This window comes from Patiria miniata, unplaced genomic scaffold (genome assembly GCF_015706575.1).
Source record: "Patiria miniata isolate m_02_andy unplaced genomic scaffold, ASM1570657v1 HiC_scaffold_5, whole genome shotgun sequence".
NCBI lineage: Eukaryota > Metazoa > Echinodermata > Asteroidea > Valvatida > Asterinidae > Patiria > Patiria miniata.
Window position 1 is genome coordinate 13,456,776 of NW_024037072.1, and position 16,196 is coordinate 13,472,971.

At 40.7% G+C, this 16,196-nt stretch overlaps 1 protein-coding gene and 1 long non-coding RNA gene across 2 annotated transcripts; both read left to right on the forward strand.

Moving 5' to 3' along the window:
* Positions 1 to 248: 248 nt before the first annotated feature.
* Positions 249 to 4,973, forward strand: LOC119741578 (alpha-1B adrenergic receptor-like). Its single transcript, XM_038217386.1, has 2 exons — positions 249 to 563; positions 3,032 to 4,973. The coding sequence occupies exon 2, from the start codon at positions 3,128 to 3,130 to the stop codon at positions 4,316 to 4,318; it is 1,191 nt and encodes a 396-aa protein (XP_038073314.1). The 5' UTR covers positions 249 to 563; positions 3,032 to 3,127; the 3' UTR covers positions 4,319 to 4,973.
* Positions 289 to 16,123, forward strand: LOC119741580. The gene is made up of 3 exons (XR_005272750.1): positions 289 to 323; positions 8,079 to 8,082; positions 16,104 to 16,123. It is a non-coding gene; the product is annotated as an uncharacterized LOC119741580 (long non-coding RNA).
* Positions 16,124 to 16,196: the final 73 nt, after the last annotated feature.

Here is a 16,196-nt window from a genome sequence, read left to right on the forward strand (position 1 = left end):
GTGTAGTGCTTTGCGTAAAGGTGATAATTAATTAATTGGAGGAAAACACTTTAAGCATACCCTTGAAATCCCTTATCCCGCTTCAAGTTGCAACCCTGCATGTACAGTACATACGGGATCCATACTCCACCGGGAAAACAAAGAGAACCTGTTCTGTCTGACACCTATCGCGACCTCGCTCCAGGAGTTATCGTGTCAAAGGTCAACTGAAGTTGTAACCCAATATTTTACCACAAGAAGTTCCGCATTGGCGGCATTGCTCACGCTACTAATAATATACAGTCTAGCACTACTAGTACTCGAGCGGAGTTCCAAAGTTGAATGTTGTTGTGTGGAAACTATGTCATGGCCATCGTATCCGTGTGTGATCAAATCACTGGAAAACAAATGAACCAATAAAGAGACTGTATTGAAATGGGACTTTCCCATTGAATCATAATAGTTCTACCATCGAAGATTGGAAGGATAGAATTGTATTGGCCATCCCATGTTAAGGCTACGGTGAAGATTACACTTTCTGGGCGAGTTTACACACAAGAAGTAGCCTTGCTCTCTCCACGTATGTAAGTATAAACTAGTCACAGTAACTATAGTACAGTAATAATGGTTAGGTATTACAAGCTCAAGTGTGAAACGTCTTTAACCGAAGATATCAACAATGAAATTCGTGTTGAAGAAATGAAATGGTGCTCTCCATATGCGTGTACTCTGTATAGAGTAGGTATATTCATAGAGCAAGGAACGTATAGGCCTACTCATCGGACTCGGGAGAGAACACGAACAAGTCTGAGAATTTCGTGGTTATGTATGTTCCCGCGGGTTTTGTGGGAAATTCGAAACGAGATACATGGTACCGCCGGGATATAACAATGAATCCTTTACTAGTTGTAATGTATTCGATAATAATTTTTTTTTTCGGCTAATGATACGTTATGTTAAGCAGTATATACGTCAACGATGGTTTGTAATCCTGCATGAAGATAGAATCACATTAATAGTCTTTAATATTTATGTCAAGATTATCTTGGCCATAACTTAGTCTATGTAATACTTATATACCCTGGCCCTGGCGAAGCCGGTTATGGCTCTGTGGAGAACGGGTGATACTCAGACTAGCCATAACTTGCATTACCATACCAAATCCGAACATAAAGACTTTAAAGACTATTATAAAACTAGTGTGAAAGGGCCAATTGAAGCTCCTTCCAAAAGATAGCTTCATCAAACTAACTATTTTTCAAAATTTCAGAAGAGAAATGCATTCTTTACTTATCCTAAACTTTATCGATACATCATAACATGTAACAGAACTAGAAACCCATACTTCTATCAAGGCTGTTTCTCGCGGCTTTTGATGGTAAGTGTGCATGCACAGAAAACCAAAAAGTCCGAAAAACTGCTCTAACATTGCATATCTTTGTGGACCTGTGAACAACAGAGATCCACAGGGTGCAGGAAGTGTGAACGTTGTGTGGACTTGCCCACATGCGCACAACGTTTCCCCCTCTCTGAAAAACAGTTTTAGATGCATTTTGGGGTTAGGGTTATCAGTCGCACTAAAATGAAGAGAAACAGTCATGGAAATCATGATCGAGAATTCGGGTCGAAAGAGTGTTCAGAGTGCAAGTAAAATAAGTTTTTATCCGTTTTTTTTTCTTAACTACACGTATACAAAGTAATGTCCACAGTAGGTATGGAAGGTTAGGTAAAAAGTGTGCACAAGCATGTGTTTTTGCATTAAAAAATAGTGACGAGGTCCATAGCAGATGGCAAAAGGATTCAAGGTATATTTTGTTCTCTCTTGTCATGAATAACCAAATCCAACCATGATCCAACCAACCCCAGTCCATCTTCGTGTTATCGCTATCTATATAGATAGTAACCCGGATAGTGACGTCACATGGTAGACGTGTCAGAATGAGCTAGGTTTATCATTGATAGGAAACCACTCAGAGAGTCATGGGTCCAATGTGGTAAACAAAGAACGGAAAGCAATGTAGGTTAATATTTCACAATCTTACTTTTATAGTCGGTATGGTTTTCCCCACATTGTTGAGGGCGTACGTTGGTCCTTGCATTACAATCATGAGTCATGATTTTCTGGTAATTTAATCGACAATTACACAATGTCATTTTCGAAACTATATTGTGTGATAGATCGGCTTTTGAAAGGAAGCGCTCAACGAACTTTTCGTAAATTGAAAACTCGAAAAGCTAAAACGAGGGTTTTACCTTACCGATATCAATTTTTTTTTACTAAGTTAGGGCCATTTAATAAGCATATGTTAATAGCAAGCAATACTCTAATTGTTATTATAGAAATAATTTTCCAAAGGTCTTTCAACAGTAAGCAAGCTGTATATTTTGTCCTTTGCTTCCTTGTCCCGAAAAGAGTATTTCCCACCATTGCGCAACGTCGCTGTTATAGCAACGCACTAAAAAAACATTTTGTATGCCAAATTCCATGGAGTTTACCCTTGTGACCGTGGTACGTAAAGATTTTCACTGCACATGCACTAGTTCCAAGACTTCTTTGCCTGCAGAGCGGGAGCGATGTTTGAGCGCGTAAGGGCTTATTGGACTGTGCAGCAATTCACAGAAGCGGGCGCCCACACACGCTAGCACCCGCAAAGGACAGCGGGTCGTCGACAAGTCAGGTTCTTGAATGGAAAATGAATGCTGCGTGCTGCGCAGTACAAAGGCTGTAAACCGTCTATCGTGAACTACCACGCTAAGAACGGCTTACACCAAGACTACACGTGCGCGTAACGTTATAGAGTTGCTGTGCCTTCTGTTTCGTCTTTTTTTTGTCTTCTTAAAATGTACTTCTTTGTTTGTTTTAGAGCTTCATTATTTGAGGGTGATGAAATTGTCTCGTGGCTAACCAGTTTGTAGTTTGCTGGTCCTCCATGCGCGTCTTGTTGCTATATATTTAACATCTTTTCAGGACAGTGATTTATTTTGATAACAATCTAAGTTGTTTGCTTGAAGAGGTTCCTAAAACACATTGTATTTTTTTTTCTCAAACCAGAAAACTGATCGTCCAGTTCAAAGATTGCCCCTAACGTGCGAAGTGAAATCAACGGAGATATTCCATCATTTTGAATTGAGGGTTTCATCCATCACCATGACAACCGGTACACTCACCATGGCAACCGATGCCGTGTCCACCATAACACTAGACAATGAGACAATTTTCAGCACCATGTCTACAAACTCTTCCGATGACGACTCTTTCATGGCGACATCTGAGAGCTTTCTGACCGAGAACCTGACAACTGCAGGAATGTTAGAAACCACGACCCAAGGAGATGGGCGAACCTTTCGTTTTGAAGACTATACTCAGAGAGCCATCATTGGAACCATCGTCTGTCTGGTGGCTGTCGTCGGCTTTGTGGGCAATGTCATGGTCCTCCTGGCTGTCATTTTGTCAAGGAAACTCCAAACACGCACCAACGTCTTCGTTGTCAACTTGGCTGTAGCTGACCTGGTGACGTGCTTCTCTGCACCCTTCTCGGCGGTGGCGCTATTCAGCATGAATGGTTGGCCTATGCCCGAAATCGTCTGCTCCATCATGGCTGCCATTGGCTTCGGTAGCCTTGCCTGTAGCATCATGACCTTGGCTGCTATTTCTATTAACCGTTTTGTTCTCATCACTAAGACAACAGCTACCTACCGCTCCAGCTACACACCCAAGAAGATTGCAGCTATGGTGGCCTTCACATGGGTTTACCCTGCTCTGGTGTGTTCCATCAGTCCTATCTTTGGAGTCGGTAAATGGGGCTACTCAGATAAGTACAAGACCTGCACCCAAGACACATCCCACGAAACCAGTGACTTCTTCAGCTTGGTGGGCTCTGCCTTGATCTACCCAATCCCTCTGATTGTCCTCTTCGTGTGCTACTTTAAGATCTACCGCCACATCACAGGCCACATGAAGAAGATGATGGGGAAAGGCAAGGGAGTTGAAATGACAGATACTTCGAATTCCTCCAACGTGGCAAGCACCACACAGCTCCACAAGAATCCACCTGCCAGCTTCAGTAAGCGACAGGTGGAAATCACTAAGAACCTGTTCTACGTGGTCTGTGCCTTCGTTGCTTGCCTGGCTCCCTTCGCCATCGCCCTCATGATACCACCCAGCGACCCGGTCATTCCTTGGACTGGGATGATCATCATCTTCAACAGCGCTATCAATCCGATTATCTACGGGGCCAAACACCCACACTTCAAGGAGGTGTTCCGTCACATGTTGCGGTGTCGGTACCACATGATTCCTGAACCTTCTGGATGCCTTCGGAAGATAAGATCTCGATAGATGACATCAGACTTTTGTATTTTCGTTGAATGATGAATGAAAACCAATCTCAATTTATGTCATAGGATGCATGCTCACGATCAAGATACATTGCCAGTTTAGCCATAAAGATAGTTACGTAATCGGATACGTCAATTTGATTTAAATAATGAACGGAGAAGATTATTTGTGTGAAATGAAAAAAATGAAATTCAAAATTCTTACATGTAATTATTACACGATAATTTTTTCAAAATTACAGAAAATTAAACGGATACTAGTTCTGAAACATTATCGGATAATAGTCTTTTTCCAAAACATTGCCCTTGAAGGCTTGAACCGTGCCTTTTTAGAACGAAGGATTACCTGGACGGTTTAGCTATTTTAGTGATCCGTTAATATGTGGAACTGTGCAGTTCTTATAATTATGTTTAATTGTAAATTGTCTTTTCTTTCATTAATCAATTGTCATTCGGATTTCCATGTCTTTTAGACATCGTGGACTGTACAAATCAATGGTCATTGTAAAAAAAATATCTACGCAGGAAGTCAAGCATCACAATCACACGTAGAATTAGGCTTTTTAAGTTAAAAGTTGAGTTCAGAATGGAAAACAAATGACTCGTGTTTTTTCATTTCGAAGTCAAAGTTCGAGTTTCTCTGCACATCATATGCTCCCAAGATTCGTACTAATGTGGAACCTCTCATGGGGGGGGGGGCACTTTGGCCCTCAATGGATTTTCTTTAACAATACAAAGTTCTTTTACGCTTTCCTAGATTATAAGGGGGGGGGGGCAGTGGCGCACCCAGGATTTGGCTGGGGGGGCTCACAATTTTTTTTTTTAGTAAAAGTAATTTTGTTTCAAATAATGTTGCCCAAAATTTTTGGTCGCAGAGGGGGGGGGGGGGGGGGAGGGGGACTATTTTTACGTTGGTGGCGCCACTTGATACACCACTAGTATACTACTCGAAAATAGGCCACATTCATATCACCAAGGTCAAATTAAGGGACTATTACCAACACACACAACAAATTGACAACATCTTGGGGGGGGGGGGCTCAAGACCCACGAGGCCCCCTCCCTTGGGTGCGCCACTGGGGGGAGGGGGGAGGAGGAGTAGGCACAGTCCTCGAGCGTCATTGCCAGTTCAAACCTGAGAACATGGGCGTCGCCAGGATTTTTTACTAGAGGGGGGCAAAACACATTATTTCCTAAAATCCTTGTCCTTTCTCTAGCATTATTCTCAATTTATCTTTTTTTTCGAGGATGGGCGGCGGGGACATTTGCCCACCCCACCCCCATTGACACCCCTACGGATGCCCATGTTGTTAATGTGCATTAAATTAACAGCAATATGACTTCGAACCTCTTTTTGGGGGGAGGTCGTTTTTGTTTTTGTCTGCTTTTCCGGGGGGGGGCGCTCCCCCCCCCTTGCCCCATCCTGGCGACGCCCATGCCCGAGAATAATACCAAATTGTATAGTTACGGTGCTTATCCAAGAACATTACTCGGTATTTTTATTGTCTTAAATGTAATCGGTTAAAAACTTTAATCTTATATAAGAATTCAGATTTATAACACGATGGCACACATTGTTCATTATATTTTATTGCTTATCTTTTTACTTATTATTTTAAGATGAATCATTTTTTAAAGCTTGTTTGTATGAGATACACGAGACAGATATATCACCACACAAAAGTCCCAGATTTTATGGCGTTAGTAAACAAACTCAGTGTCGACATCATCAACAAACTCGCGACATTATCCCGATAATTACTTCCTCAAACGGCCGAAAGGCCTAAATTTCGAGGGGGGGGGGGAAAGAGTTAATTGCAGGTCAATAAAGTCTGCTACCGATTCGGCTCATAAAGAAAACACAAACATTTTACTTCCTCCTTGCTTTCCAGTTTTTATTAGTTTCGATTTCGATTTAAATAAATTGTATACTTAGCTCTTTCAATCGTGATATTTTGAAACCTTTATTCTATATTTTGTCCCGAAAAACATAAGCGTCTGCAGGCTGAGTTTACTGGTCTGCAGTCTGCAACCATTTTACGTGTATCCAAGATTATACACGTACGTTTCACAATTTACAGTTTCACAATATTTCATTTTAAGATTGAAGTAATAAAGATACTATGAATTTTCTTCCGTGTTTATACGTAGAAATGGCGTCGTTCGTCACAGCGCTCTCATTGAATAAAAAAATATTGCCCGTTAACTGTTAACTTTCAGTTTAATTATCATTACTTCACCCTCAGTTCCTTCCGACTCGCCACGATTTGTTTCTGCAACATTAGGCAATAAACACAATGCGCACGCGTCAGTTGATAACGAAATGGTCCTCGGACTTAAATTTCCTTTCTATAAACAAAAGAATCACAGCCATGAATCATGAAATGTGGGTGAAATTATTGCAAAATTATTGCGATTTTTCCCAAGATCTTGGGGATTTAGGCCAAGGCTTGGGAACGTTTCGCTGAGCCTTGCGATTGTTTTTGCGTATTGAGAACACACGAAAGTATGGATTGCGTATGCGCAAAATGTTAATCAAAACACTGTGTGAGCCCCATTCACATAAAACAGGGTCTGTGCTGTTATTTTGATACATAATTCTGATATCTTTGGAAATCTACTGTGATCTTGGGATTACCCAATTTTATGAACGGCCAGGCCGCAACAATACGTCGTTTTCACACCAGAGGACGATATTAATTCCAAAGAAACAAACAAACCCGTATCATTTTTAGCGAAATGCACGCTTGAATGGTGTCATTTTGATCGAATCAAAAGAAAACCACAATAACTCACGCTCCTACGGAAGCGTAGAAGGGCCAAAAGAAATTAAGAAAAAATTAGCTCCTATCTCGCCGCGGCGAATTACTATCTCGCCGCGGCGAGTTACTATCTCGTCGCGGCAAATTACTATCTCGCCGCGGCAAATTACTATTTTGTATCGGTGAGCGTCGGGCACAACAATGGCGATCCCTCCGGGTCCTATGGAACGCCAAAGAGGCATCGGCGTAGCCACGGTTTTCATCCTAGGGGACTTGGAGGGGGGGGGGGGCTTGAGGTTACAATGGAGGGGCGCCCTAAAATTTCATCCGAGCTGAAAGGCCGTGAGACAGGGTTCCTTCACCGGATATCCGCCCAATACCCGCCCTAGTCTAGTGTCCCACATACCACTCGGCCGGGCCACTATAGATGCACTATAACCGTGTTCCACTCGCGCTCGCGGGATAACTAACTACCACTATTCAATTTCCAAGGGACCGTAATAAACAGCCACTCACGAAAAAAAATCGCAGAAAATCGCTGGAAAAAATTGACATAGGCCTATATTCTTCCAGGTTGTCATGGTAACTCATATTGAGGTGTTTTTCTACGGATGCCAAATTTTCAGTGGGAGGGTTGGGCGACTGGGCGTGCGAACTTTTTATGGGGCGGGGCGTGATAGACTTTTGAAATCGGTGTTGAAATATCGCAATCGGTCATGGATTTTCGCGATTGGTGATGAACTTTGCAATCGTTGATGAACTGTCACGATGCAGAAACTTCAATACTTGTCACCGATTAAGCTGACCTAAAAGGCGCACGATGGGGAAAATCGTTGTAAAGGTAATTCCCCAATCTTTTTTCTAGGAATCCTTACAAGTTGTTATTTCACGAGTAGTTGAACACTTATAATATTCCGAATTTAAGCTTAATATGTTGCAGACGCTTGTGTTACATCTCCTATCACCGAGGTCAAGCTCGGATTTTGCTGAGCAAAAAAGCATGGTCAGTGGCCGGTTTTGCCGCAACGTTGACGTATATATGACATGCGCGTTATTAGCATATTAATTAGCGTGACTGCGTGACTTCGCGTGGGCCTCTGTATAGACCAATGTAAACCAACCAAAAAAGTTAATATTGTATTGGTAGAGAACTCGTGAAGGAGGGAGTCGTAAACTTTATAACTGCATTCCATATGGATAGAACCTTATTTATATTCGTGACGCTTAAAAATATTGAAAAATGACGATCTCAAAACCTATTTTTCTATTGTAATGAAAAATACTGAATAGTAGGATCATGATAGGGAAAGAAACTCCAAAAGTGTCTCTAAGATACGGACTTCAAAACGGGAGAAATTGATGTTAAAAGATTTTAGCACGCGAACATCAAAATGTCTGTGTAACGGTAATTTGAGCTTGTTGCATTCAAAATCGGTCGTAACAATCGCAAGGCGGAACATTACAGTAATTACCTTTCTAAGTATCGATATTCGTCGTGCCTGACGCTCGCCGATGCAAGATAGTAAGTCGCCGCGGCGAGATGGTAAGTCATTGAGCGAGATAGTAACTCGCCGCGGCGAGATGGTAATTCGCCGCGGCGAAATAGTAACTCGCCGCGGCAAGATAGTATTTCGCCGCGGCGAGATAGTAACCCGCCGCGGCGAGATAATAATTCGCCGCGGCGAGATAGTAATTCGCCGCAGCGAAATAGTAACTCGTTGCGGCGAGATAGTAATTCGTCGCGGTGAGATAATAATTTGTCGCGGCGAGATAGTAATACTGATATTTTTCTTATAGTGATACTTTTCTTAATTTCTTTTTGGCCCTTCTACACTCGAATTTTTTTGGGCGACCTATGTATTTTTGTCACATGACTGCCACGTGACGAAAAAGTTCAACTCTGACCTTTTATTAGGCATACAGCTGTGCTGCAGTAGATTATAATACATGTAGGCCTAATAACGTACGATTGCCTTAAAGTGTGAAAATGTATACGTTGTTGCATCCACAGTGCACGCTACATCATGGTTCCGATAATATCCTTTTTTTCAGTTCCAACTGATCAGTAGGCCTACTTGTATGTATATTATGAAATACCATGGGCCAGTAGTGTGGTGATATCTGTTCATTTTTAGTTTAAAATGTGATTAAAAATCTTTTTCCTCTGAGTCTGATTGTTTCCGACTCAGATCACGGATTCAAGGAATGCTTCAATTGCTTGGGTCAACCTAACACTTAAGGGCATGATCATAAATGCCTAGGTCTCAACATTATTTAGCATGTTTTTACATAGCCCTAGTCTGTGGCCCGCACTGAGTAGACTCTACATGTATGTAGAGTCAACATGTATGCAGAGTCTACTTAGCCCCATAAATATGGTCAATTTACTGGACTACCTCCGTAAACATAGGCCACACGTCCATCATGTACAAAAACATGTCAAACTTTGTCAAATTTTGATTTTCACATTTAGGCTTAGTTTGTAGTTTATTTTTGCTTTAGAAGCATACTCACCCTCTTTATAGGCTAATCAGAAAGTGCTGCCTTTTTCAGATGTCTAATTTTCGTGAAATTTCATGTTGAAATTTTGATACGAAAACGTGTGTAAACGAATCTTGAAATTTCACGAAAATTATTCAGCCTTTATTGAACAGATTTATGGACAGTTTGGAGGTAGGTGGAGGTTGTAAGCTTATTTTATGCATTTGACAGAGGACGTGGAACCGCCGAATAGAGGAAAATTCTACAATCTTCGAAGGTTTACATTATTGATGATCGTGTACAAAATATTTGGGAGGTCTACCTAAAAAAAATAAAGTACAAACAAAAGAGGGAAAATTGGGGGTCCACGTTTGCAGGTAACTATACAACGGTGTGTGCACTTGGCGTTTTGGGCACTTCGAGTGGTGAGATCTGGAGCATGATTTTTAATGGGGGGAGGGGGGGCAATGTCCTCACCCCCCCCCCCCCCCCAACACACACACACACACATCTTTGTAAACACCGGCAATCGTGGACCTCCTATTACTCCTTTGTTCTGAAACTTTTTGGCTACAGTTCTCATTGGTTTTGTACACGAATTTCAATCGTGGACTATCGGTTAATTGTGAACATATTGTTTGTGCCCTAACCCTTTTGTCCTTGGTCCACGATTGCTGGTGTTTACATACTCGCCAAAGAATGATGTTTCCAAAATATACGGCAATATAATGTGCTGCTTTTTACGAGAGATCATCTACACAGAAGACATCCCACGGGTCTGCAGTAACTGTCGAAATAATGTTTCATTGTTTGGTTATTGGTACAAGATTGCCTATATTAACGAGTTGTGCATTTGTTATCTGTATATGAATGTATAGTCTGAATTACAAGGAAATGGCCACAACCTTTGGTGTCGAGCCATGGGAAGAAAATTGTTGTCACGCTACAGCATCAACATTCCGAGGTAGGCCTGCAGCAATAATACACTAAGCAAGTCTAGTGAGTTGGTTCTTGTCTGAACATTTCTCAACAAGTTTAAACTTTTATTTGACTGAATCATGCTTACCGTTGCACTCGTGTTTGATGAAGGATGGACGGGAACTTAAGAAGTAATACTCACAAGCAATGTTTGTGTGTGATTTGTGTGTGCTTACAGGCATATCATCCTAGAAGGACAACGAATGTTAGACCCTCTTGGTGTTGCACTAAGGCGAAGACATAGGCTGAGGAGACGATCGTATGTAAATAAAGGCCCAAATTATGCAATTCACGTTGATCAGCATAACAAGTTAATTTTTATGGTTTTGCTGTGCATGGAGCTATAGATGGGTACGATGCAATACCTGAACTGATTATAACGTTAGACAGTATAAACATTTATTTGAATTCTATTTGTATCCTTGTTGTCAAGCTGGAAAAACTTCCTTGATGAGTGGCTGACCCACTTTACACCTGCGCTTTTGCGTTTCGTTCAAGACATATTAAGGCTGATATAATAATTATGCTTTTGGATACAAAAGTACACAACATTTTAAAAAGAGAAAAAAATACAAATACTTCCATCTCAAATTATATTATCTTGGATACAAACTGATTGAATAAGAGTTTATTTATTGAAAAGTTGAACAAAGAAAATGTCCAGAGCGGGGCTTGAACCTGCGAATAACCATTCTGGTGCTCTTATACAAATAGATTATTCCGCCTTTTGTTGCTAGTGCTCAAAATAGTCAACATCTTTTTTTTCAAGGGGCGCTAGTCATAGGCCATAAACCATTATGCCATACAGCCATGAATCACACACAAAGTCACGATGGGGATCAGTTATTAGAGAGGAAAGATTTGATTTTACGTGTTTAGAAAACGCTATAAAGGTGTATCATAGAATCACTAATTGTTTTTATTTTATTTTAATTCATTCTGCTAATGAAACAAAGGTGCACTCCAAATCTCCTATCACACTGTAGCTCGAATGCCTGAAAAAAGAAAGCCTGAAGGAAGACAACGAAAATAATATTCAGTTTTAGAGGCGGGAGGAAAACCCCTAAATGATATATCAGGCAGTGACTGAAAAACAAATCCACACGCCGGCTCTTTTGAGATTCGAACACGGGACAGCAATTGAAAGGCGTGGAATGTACAACTAGGCCAGCCTGACGTGGGGGAGTCTCTCCCATTTTTGCATGTAATATGCATGTTTTGTTCCGAAAGATGACCTCTTCACATTTTAGCGAAGTTCGTTTTAATGAGATACATTTTGTCGAAGTTCGTTTTTATGAGATATATTTGACGGAGTTACGGAGTTTTATGAAGTTACGGAGCCCCTAAAGGGACATCCAAAATTATTTCCTTATCTCGTGCGCACGACATAGTAGGGAGGTTTCGCAAGCGAACGGATACGCTTACACTTACGTTTAGCTATCCGTATCCGTTTTCTACTTACGTGTAGCGAGCGAGATATGCGTGTCGTCTGCACGTTTAGCGGATAGTGAGTGGCGTATGACGTCATACGTGCAGACGACATGCATATCTCGCTCGCTACACGTAAGTAAAAAACGGATACGGATAGCTAAACGTAAGTGTAAGCGTATCCGTTCGCTTGCGAAGCCTCCCTACTATGTCGTGTGCACGAGATAAGGAAATAATTTTGGATGTCCCTTTAGGGGCTCCGTAACTTCATAAAACTCCGTAACTCCGTCAAATATATCTCATAAAAACGAACTTCGCTAAAATGTATCTCATAAAAACGAACTTCGCTAAAATGTATCTCATAAAAACGAACTTCGCTAAAATGTATCTCATAAAAACGAACTTCGCTAAAATGTATCTCATAAAAACGAACTTTGCTAAAATGTATCTCATAAAAACGAACTTCGCTAAAATGTATCTCATAAAAACGAACTTCGCTAAAATGTATCTCATAAAAACGAACTTCGACAAAATGTATCTCATAAAAACGAACTTCGGATTTCTCTTTTGAAGTGGCTGTATTTTGTTTCCGTAGTCAAGTCCAAATTTCCTTTCAGCGGGGTTGGTGGTTTGGACGTTCATGAACACGGTGTTTGGGGACTGTAGGTAGACACTGACTTACATTCTCACACCAAATCCCTCGGTAAATATCACTCCAGGAGCAAATTTAGTTTCTTGATTATTTTATCCAAAGTATATTCCCAAAAATATGGGAAATGAAAATGAGTGGCTCGATTCTCCATGTGCCACTGAAACATAAAAACGGTATCACTAGTCTACTTTTCGAGTGTCACTAATTTCACAGCAAGTTACAAAATCTTACAGGAAGTTACCAAATCTTGTAAAAAATATGCTGCTGAAACCTACTCTTCTTAAGTAAAAGAGTAAAGAAGTCACTCTCCAAAAGAGTGAATCCCAAAACCACTCCGAAAGGGCGAAACCCACTCCAAAAAGAGTGAAAATCAAAAAGATAAAAAATTTCACTTTTTCGAGAGCCATTGTAAGAAACAAATCTAAAATTAGTTGTCCCTTATAATATGGCTCCTCAAAAGAGAGTGGAAATGTCACTCTTTGGGATTTTTTTGGAGTGGTTTTATTAGAGTTTCACTGTTTTGGAAAGTGACTTTTTCTACCGATCGCGCTAGTCCCTACATAACAATTACAGATCCGGGAGGGAGTATATTTCAGCACATAAAAACTATTAAACACTTATTCCATATAGTCAGGTGGATTAGATCTAATTTTCATCAAGATCGTGACCGACTGGTCCAAAGCACCACACTTGGCAGATAGATTCTTATTGACCTAGAGAAGATATTTAGAAGGGGTGACACCTGAAATTCTTTTGGGAAGGGTGCCTAATTTGCATAGATCGTTAATCCCTGTCGTGTAATATATTTATTCCCATATTTGGGTATATTTCTATTTTTTTATTTTTTTGAAAAGTGTATTTTGGGGGTTCTACTTACATATCTCTACTTAAATAACATTTTCCAAAGCATATAAGTGACTGAATAATTGTGAGGACAAAGTAGCGATCCAAAATGGCTACTATTATGCCCTAAAATTGCGCGCATTTACCTTGTCTCCAGATATTGTCAATTAGTCTCGCCAAACATCATCATTGAACTTCAAATTCATCAAATAGCTTACTGGTACAGTTACCCTATTAAAACCTTATGCAAAATAATGTAAACAATGATAACATTGTGATATTTAGCCCAGAAAACAAAAACTGGGAAAAAACGAGGTGTCCATAAATTAGGCTAACGAGTAGGGTAAGGGTTGCCTAACATGGGAGGCTGGAACAAGTTCAAGGAAATTCCCAAAATGTTTGTTGAGAAAACGTTTTGGCGTAGACAAAATTATTGTAAACAACAATAATCTCTTATTTAGGGGGATTTCGTTGAACTTGTTTAAGTCCCCACGTTACCCCTCCCGTACTAGCCCAATTTACGGACACCACATTTTCGCCCCTTTTGGGGGTCTTTTGGGCTAAACATCAAGATGTTACCAATTTTCACTTGATTTCCCACTTATTTTTGTTAGGGTAACTATGCCAGTAAGTAACTTTGTGAATTTGAAGCTCATCAGTACCCACGTTTGGCGAGACTAGTTGATGATATCTGAGGAAAAGGTAAATGCGCGTAACTTTAGGGTAAAATAGTAGCAATTTTGGTTCTTTACTATGTCCTCCTAATTATTCAGTCACTTATATGTTTACAAAATGTTATTGAAGTAAGAATATGCAAGTAAAATCACCAAAATACACTTTTCAAAAAAAATAAAAAATAAAAATATACCCAAATATGGGAATAAATATATTACACGGCAGGGATTAACGATTTATGCAAATAAGGCACCCTTCCCAAAAGAATTTCAGGTGTCAACCCTTCTGAATATATTCTCTAGGGCTATAAGAATCTATCTGCCAAGTTTGGTGCTTTGGACCAGTCGGTCACGATTCCGACCATATGCCACCTGACTAATAGCACTTTTCCCCAACAGACTATGAATATATCGTTTTTCCTATTCATTATATTTAAGTCGGATCACAAACAAACCTAAGTATCTGCAGGATCTAGGGCACTTGCGTACGGTCCCACCGCTGTGGCTGACAGTGTCAGTAGTACCGGGGCACGCCGTATACCTTGGTATTCCCAGACATCACATGGGCATCATGTGACAGGCACGTGGACACGCACGTGACGCCAAAAAATGCCTCGCCCAAAAAAATTGCGCCGCAAAAAAAAAAAAAAATGCGCCGCCAAAAAAAAATTGCGTCGCCAAAAAAAAATTGCGACGCTAAAAAAAAAAGGCCCCGCCAAAAAAAAAAGCGCCGCCCCCCCAAAAAAAATGCGACGCCGTTGGCACATATGGAACACCATATAATATATAGGGTTTCGAATCCCTGTTCTTGACAACACGCGTGTAACACGAGAACGTGTTTTCGAGCTGGTTGTTACAAACGCGCGGGTGCGTGTCGCATCGATATAAAGCAATGCAAAATGGCCGACAATCGTCTGAATTTGTACTTAGGCCTTTTCCAAATGAACGAGGACGACTCAGATATGCGGGGATGAAATTGCAGTCCTGCACTATAATGGTATTCTTATTCCAATCATTAGGGTATTAGCAACAAAAAACCCACAAAACAACTTACGAATTGGCACAGTCCGCCATTTTGTTCAAGCTGCACCTCGCCGAACCCTCCATCAACTAGTCTGGTTCCCAGACCAAAAGATTCCGACTATTCCTGATGAATCTTAGGTCCGGTAGCCTCCGGTAATACAATGTATTACAATTTACGTCACGTGACTAAAACGGGAGGAATTCCTCCTTTTTCCGAAAATTTCCGAAGTTTGCCGAAGTCGTTTCGTCGACAATCGGATAGCGCCCGAGTATTTCCGAGTATATAATATAGGTTTAAATAACTGCTAATTGCTTATTAATTTTATTTTAAATGAGTTGATAATTAATATTCATTGTTTTCATTTAGAAGACTTGAAATTCAACGACGATTTTGTGCATCAAATATGCTCGGATCGTACGGGCGAACTTTTTGCTGCGTCATGTACAATTTTGAATTTGACGACCGTTACCGAGATTTTCCAAAACTCGGTCTTCATTCAGCTCCGCCTGCTAACATTGCTATTTGGTTCCCTAATTTTGAAGATTCCAGATCAACATTACTCAATGTTTTCTTACAAAAACATCAAACTGCTTTATCATAACTGTATGATATTACGAAGCAAGTGATTTATTTAAAGATTTGATCAGAACATTAAAAGCTACAAGTGATCAAGCGAAATCGAAAACGAAGCCGCGCTTTGAAAAAGGGCCATTAATGTCGTCATGTTTATTTTTAGCCACGGAGGCTGCCTGACCTACAATTTAAGACGAGAGCGTCGGGAATAATTGTCAGGTCTGGGAACCAGACTATCCATCAACCGGGGAGTGAAAAAATCGATCCGCGAACGCCCTCTCGGGTCTGTTCGTCACGTTCGAAACCGCTGTTCTCGTGTCGGGTTAACCCGAGTGTTGTCACTTCGAAAACGCCCTCAGCGAAGTTCCAAGGTTGAATGTTGTTGCGCAGATACACATGGACATCATGTCCGGGTGTGACCATGTGACCAAGTCCACGGGTAAACAAATGAACCTACAAGGATA